The sequence below is a fragment of the Mesoplodon mirus genome (assembly GCF_964341445.2).
Source record: "Mesoplodon mirus genome assembly, chromosome: 7".
In the NCBI taxonomy this organism is placed as follows: domain Eukaryota; kingdom Metazoa; phylum Chordata; class Mammalia; order Artiodactyla; family Ziphiidae; genus Mesoplodon; species Mesoplodon mirus.
Window position 1 is genome coordinate 11,743,744 of NC_138983.1, and position 6,748 is coordinate 11,750,491.

The 6,748-nt window shown below is 39.4% G+C and overlaps 1 protein-coding gene across 1 annotated transcript; it reads left to right on the plus strand.

Annotated features, from left to right (window-relative positions):
• Window positions 1-432: 432 nt before the first annotated feature.
• LOC309807742 (olfactory receptor 10W1-like) lies at window positions 433-1,376 on the plus strand (the record flags this gene model as incomplete). The annotated part of the gene is given in 3 exon segments (XM_082627619.1): window positions 433-676; window positions 679-1,271; window positions 1,275-1,376. Coding segments are annotated over 3 exon segments (939 nt in total).
• Window positions 1,377-6,748: the final 5,372 nt, after the last annotated feature.

Consider the following 6,748-nt stretch of genomic DNA (forward strand, 5'->3'; position numbering starts at 1 on the left):
TATATATATATATATATATATTTTTTTTTTTTTTTTTTTTTTTTTTTTTTTTTTGCGGTACGCAGGCCTCTCACCGTTGTAGCCTCTCCCGTTGTGGAGCACAGGCTCCAGACGCACGGGCTCAGCAGCCATGGCTCACAGGCCCAGCCGCTCCGCGGCATGTGGGATCTTCCCGGACCGGGGCGCGAACCCGCGTCCCCTGCATCAGCAGACGGACCCTCAACCACTGCACCACCAGGGAAGCCCAAGTTGTAGATATTTATATGAAGAAACTTAGTAAAAGGGGATGAAAAAAGAGAATTAGTCCTAGTTCTTCTAGTTTTTAACTCCAGCCCTGATTTAGATCATAGCTCAAAGTATGAACTAATTTACTATCTGTCTGATTCTTTATCCTTTCTTTGTAACTCTCGACAAAGAAAAGCTGTTAGCTCAATGACCTGGGAAAATTGCTCAGTGTTAACGGCATTTGTGTTCCTGGCTTATCCCTCCCACTCAGAGATGCATGTCTTGTCCTTCCTTGGGATCAGCCTGGTTTATACATTGCTCGTCATTGGGAATGTCCTCATTTTGGTGGCCATCCAGACAGAAGCCTGCCTACACAAACCCATGTACTATTTCCTGAGCAGCCTCCTGGGAGTAGAAATATGCTACACTGCTGTGGCGGTGCCCCACATCCTGGCAACATCCTACCGTCAGCGAAAATCATCACCCTCCTGGGCTGTGCCACTCAGCTGGTTTTTCTCATTGGATTTGGCAGGGCCGATCGCTTCCTCTTGGCTATCATGGCCTATGACCGGTATGTTGCCATTTGCCACCCCTTGCAGTACCCTCTCATCCTGACTTTAACTCTTTGTGTCCGCTTGGTTGCAGCCTCTGTGGTCATTGGCTTATTCCTGTCCTTACAGCTAGTGGTCTTCATCTTCTCTCTGCCATTCTGCCCGGCTCGGAATATAGAGCACTTCTTTTGTGACACACAGCCAGTGATGCGTCTTGCTTCTGCCAATAGCCTCATCCGTGAGCAGTCAGTGCTGGTGGCAGCCACACTAGCCATAGCTGTGCCTTTCTTCTTTAGCACCACCTCCTACGCCTTCACTGTGGCCGCTGTGCTCAGGATTCACTCAGCAGCTGGCCGCCACTGGGCTTTCCCCACCTGCTCTTCCCGCCTCACTGTGGTCCTGCTGCAGTGTGGCTGCTGTGCCTTCATGTACCTGCGCCCCAGCTCCAGCTACCACCCCAAACGAGATCTGTTTGTCTCACTGGTGTACACATTGTGAATCCCAGTTCTCAACCCATTTGTCTACACCCTGAGGAGCAGTGGGATGAAGGGGACCATAGGAGGACTTCTTACCAGGAATTGCCTCTTCCAGAAAAGCTAGGGGAGGGCATGACCTCTCAGGCAAGGGTTTGGTTCCAGCTTGTGCACATTCTCATGCAACTAGAATTTCTCTCAGTGGATGTTAAAACTTACCTTAAAAATGGTATAAATGATGTGGATACTATTTAGCTATGTGTGCCAGAGATCTTTAACATGTTTCCACCATTTGACTCAATAATTTCTCTTCTAGAAAAGAATTAACAAATGAGCCTAATACAATAGAAGGTGGCAAGTCTAAGACTGCACCTCAGGTATCAGCTGGAAACAGATGTTTAATACAAGTGTTTAACTGAAAAGAATTATAAAGGGACTATATTCAGAAGTATGAGTAAGGGAAACAATAATTTGTGTCAAGGCACTTACATACTAGAAATAGCAGGAAGACGTTTTGACCCCCAGACCTCAGAGGCATAAGAGGGTAAGGTATTATCAGAGACAAATGAGAGCTAGATTTATCAAGATAAAACTCTTGGTTGGAACTATGTTGGAACTACGGCTTTGAAAAAAAGCAACTATTGATAGAACTATGACAGTGCAAGGAGAAAGTGGGAGATAAGTACCCCAACCTCTCTCTGCTAGTGCCCTCCCATCTCCTGCCTGTTTCCCATTGGCCAAACCCAACTGGAAGCAAGAGGGCAGAGGAGACTGAGTATTTCAGTTCTCAGAAGTTAGCCTTTTGGAATGGGAATGGACAGAAAAGGACTCTGAGAGTTAGGGGCAAACAGAATAATCAGGAAAAAATTGTTTATTATAGCATTTTATGTAAAAATGAAAATATGTTAATAATTATGTGCTTTCTCCACAATAAAGTATTAGATAAACAATTATTGTATGAAAGACTATTATGCAGCCTTAAATTTATGTTTTCAAATACTAGTTATTAGTGATAGGTAGCATGAATTAAGTACTTACTGTGCACCATAAATTATACATAAGTATATATATTCTTTTAATCTTCAAAAAGCCTATGAAGACTGTTATCATCCTATTTCCAATGATGGAGCTGAGAGTTTAAGTACTTGGTTTAAGGTTATGCAGCTTATATGTGATGGAGTTAGAATTTGTCATTTGAACCCAGGGATTCCAGATTCAGAGTCAATGTTTATTTGTATTTCCCTGATAAAATGATGATGAGTACCTTTTACTGACTATTTGGATATCTTCTTTTGTGAAGTATTACGTTAAGCATCTTCCAATTTTAAGTGGCTTTTTATCTATTTATGAGTTTATTACACAGTCTGGATATAATTCCTTTGTCAGATATATTTATTGTTAACATTTTCTTCCTAATTTTGACTTAAATCTTTCATTGATTTTTTTTCAGCATCTTTATTGGAGTATAATTGCTCTACAATGGTGCATTAGCTTCTGCTGTATAACAAAGTGAATTAGCCATACGTATACACATAACCCCATATCCCTGCTCTCTTGCGCCTCCCTCCCAAACTCCCTACCCCACCCCTATAGATGGTCACAAATCACCGAGCTGATCTCCCTGTTCTATGTGGCTGCTTTCCACCAGCCATCCATTCTACATTTAGTAGTGTATATATGTCCATGCCACTCTCTTACTCGTCCCAGATCAGCCCTCCCTCTCCCTGTGTCCTCAAGTCCACTCTCCACACCAGCGTCTTTATACCTGTCCTAGCCCTAGGTTATTCAGAACCTTTTTTTTTTTTTTTTTTTTAGATTCCATATATATGTGTTACCATACAGTATTTGTGTTTCTCTTTCTGACTTACTTCACTTTCTATGACAGACTCTAGGTCCACCCACCTCACTAAAAATAATTCAATTTTGTTTGTTTTTTTGGCTGAATAATATTCTATTGTACATATGTGCCACACCTTCTTTATCTTCATCTGTTGATGGACACTTAGGTTGCTTCCATGTCCTGGCTATTGTAAATAGTGCTGCTATGAACATTGTGGTACATATCTCTTTTTGAATTATAGTTTTCTCAGGATATATGTCCAGTAGTGGGATTGCAGGTTCATATGGTAGTTCTATTTTTAGTTTCTTAAGGAACCTCCATACTGTTCTCGGTAGTGGCTGTATCAACTTACATTCCCACAAACAGTGCAAAAGGGTTCTCTTTTCTCCACACCCTCTCTAGCATTTATTGTTCGTAGATTTTTTGATGATGGCCATTCTGACTGGTGTGAGGTGATACCTCATTGAAGTTTTGATTTGTATTTTTCTAATAATTAATGATGTTGAGCATCCTTTCATGTGTTTGTTGGCAATCTTTATAGCTTCTTTGGAGAAATGTCTATTTAGATCTTCTGCCCATTTTTGGATTAGGTTGTTTGCTTTTTGATATTGAGCTGCATGAGCTGCTTGTAAATTTTGGAGATTAATCCTTTGTCAGTTGCTTCATTTGCAAATATTTTCTCCCATTCTGAGGGCTGTCCTTTCGTCTTGTTTATGGTTTCCTTTGCTGTGCAAAAGCTTTGAAGTTTCATTAGGTCCCATTTGTTTAATTTTCTTTTTATTTCTCTTTCTCTAGGAGGTAGGTCAAAAAGGATCTTGCTGTGATTTATGTCATAGAGTGTTCTGCCTATGTTTTCCTGTAAGAGTTTGGTAGTGTCTGGCCTGACATTTAGGTCTTTAATCCATTTTGAGTTTATTTTTGTGTATGGTGTTAGGGAGTGTTCTAATTTCATTCTTTTACATGTAGCTGCCCAGTTTTCCCAGCACCACTTATTGAAGAGGCTGTCTTTTCTCCACTGTATATTCTTGCCTCCTTTATCAAAGATAAGTTGACCATATGTGCGTGGGTTTATCTCTGGGCGTTCTATCCTGTTCCATTGATCTATATTTCTGTTTTTGTGCCAATACCATACTCTCTTGATTACTGTAGCTTTGTAGTATAGTCTGAAGTCAGGGAGCCTGATTCCTCCAGCTCTGTTTTTCTTTCTCAAGATTGCTTTGGCTATTCGGGGTCTTTTGTGTTTCCATACAAATTTTGAAATTTTTTGTTTTAATTCTGTGAACAATGCCCGTGGTAGTTTGATAGGGATTACATTGAATCTGTAAATTGCTTTGGGTAGTAGAGTCACTTTCACAATGTTGATTTTTCAATCCAAGAACATGTACATCTCTCCATCTATTTGTATCATCTTTAATTTCTTTCATCATTGTCTTATAATTTTCTGCATACAGGTCTTTTGTCTCCTTAGGTAGGCTTATTCTTAGGCATTTTATTCTTTTTGTTGCAATGGTAAATGGGAGTGTTTCCTTAATTTCTCTTTCAGATTTTTTATCATTATTGTACAGGAATGCAAGAGATTTCTGTGCATTAATTTTGTATCCTGCTACTTTACTAAATTCATTGATAGCTCTAGTAGTTTTCTGGTAGCATCTTTAGGATTCTCTATATATAGTATCATGTCATCTGTAAACAGTGACAGTTTTACTTCTTCTTTTCTGATTTGGATTCCTTTTATTTCTTTTTCTTCTTTGATGGCTGTGGCTAAAACTTCCAAAACTATGTTGAATAATAGTTGTGAGAGTGGGCAACCTTGTCTTGTTCCTGATCTTAGAGGAAATTGTTTCAATTTTTCACCATTGAGGATGATGTTGGCTGTGAGTTTGTCATATATGGCCTTTATTATGTTGAAGTAAGTTCCTTCTATGCCTAGTTTCTGGAGGGTTTTTATCATAAATGGGTGTTGAATTTTGTCAAAAGCTTTTTCTGCATCTATTGAGATGATCGTATGGTTTTTCTCCTTCAGTCTTTTAATATGGTTTATCACATTGATTGACTTGTGGATATTGAAGAATCCGTGCATTCCTGGGATAAACCCCACTTGTTCAGGATGTATGACCCTTTTAATGTACTGTTGGATTCTGTTTGCTAGTATTTTGTTGAGGATTTTTGCATCTATGTTTATCAGTGTTATTGGCCTGTAGTCTTTTTTTGTGACATCTTTGGTTTTGGTATCAGGGTGATGGTGGCCTTTTAGAATGAGTTTGGGAGTGTTCCACTCTCTGCTATATTTTGGAAGAGTTTGAGAAGAATAGGTGCTAGCTGTTCTCTAAATGTTTGATAGAATTAGCCTGTGAAGCCATCTGGTCCTGAGCTTTTGTTTCTTTGAGGATTTTTAATCAGTTTCAATTTCAGTGCTTTTGATTTGTCTCTTTATATTTTCTATTTCTTCCTGGTTCAGTCTTGGAAGACTGTGCTTTTCTAAGAATTTGTCCATTTCTTTGAGGTTGTCCATTTTATTGGCATATAGTTGCTTGTACTAATCTCTCATGATCCTTTGTATTTCTGCGGTGCCTGTTGTAACTTCTCCTCTTTCATTTCATTTTAAAAAATTTTTTTTTATTAGTTTCTGCTTTATAACAAAGTGAATCAGTCATACATATACATCTGTTCCCACATCCCTTCCCTCATGCATCTCCCTCCCTCCCACCCTCCCTATCCCACCCCTCCAGGCGGTCACAAAGCACCGAGCTGATCTCCCTGTGCTATGCAGCTGCTTCCCACTAGCTATCTACCTTATGTTTGGTAGTGTATACATGTCCATGCCTCTCTTTCGCTTTGTCACAGCTTACCCTTCCCCCTCCCCATATCCTCAAGTCCATTCTCAAGTAGGTCTGTGTCTTTATTCCCATTTTACCCCTAAGTTCATCATGACATTTTTTTTAATTCCATATATATGTGTTAGCATACGGTATTTGTCTTTCTCTTTCTGACTTACTTCACTCTGTATGACAGACTCTAGGTCTATCCACCTCATTACAAATAGCTCAGTTTCATTTCTTTTTATGGCTGAGTAATATTACATTGTATATATGTGCCACATCTTCTTTATCCATTCATCCGATGATGGACACTTAAGTTGTTTCCAGCTCCGGGCTATTGTGAATAGAGCTGCAATGAACATTTTGGTACGTCTCTTTTTGAATTATGGTTTTCTCAGGGTATATGCCTAGTAGTGGGATTGCTGGATCATATGGTAGTTCTATTTTTAGTTTTTTAAGGAACCTCCATACTGTTCTCCATAGTGGCTGTACCAATTCACATTCCCACCAGCAGTGCAAGAGTGTTCCCTTTTCTCCACACCCTCTCCAGCATGTATTGTTTCTAGATTTCTTGATGATGGCCATTCTGACTGGTGTGAGATGATATCTCATTGTAGTTTTGATTTGCATTTCTCTAATGATTAATGATGTTGAGCATTCCTTCATGTGTTTGTTGGCAGTCTGTATATCTTCTTTGGAGAAATGCCTATTTAAGTCTTCTGCCCATTTTTGGATTGGGTTGTTTGTTTTTTTGCTATTGAGCTGCATGAGCTGTTTATAAATTTTGGAGATTAATCCTTTGTCAGTTGCTTCATTTGCAAATATTTTCTCCCATTCTAA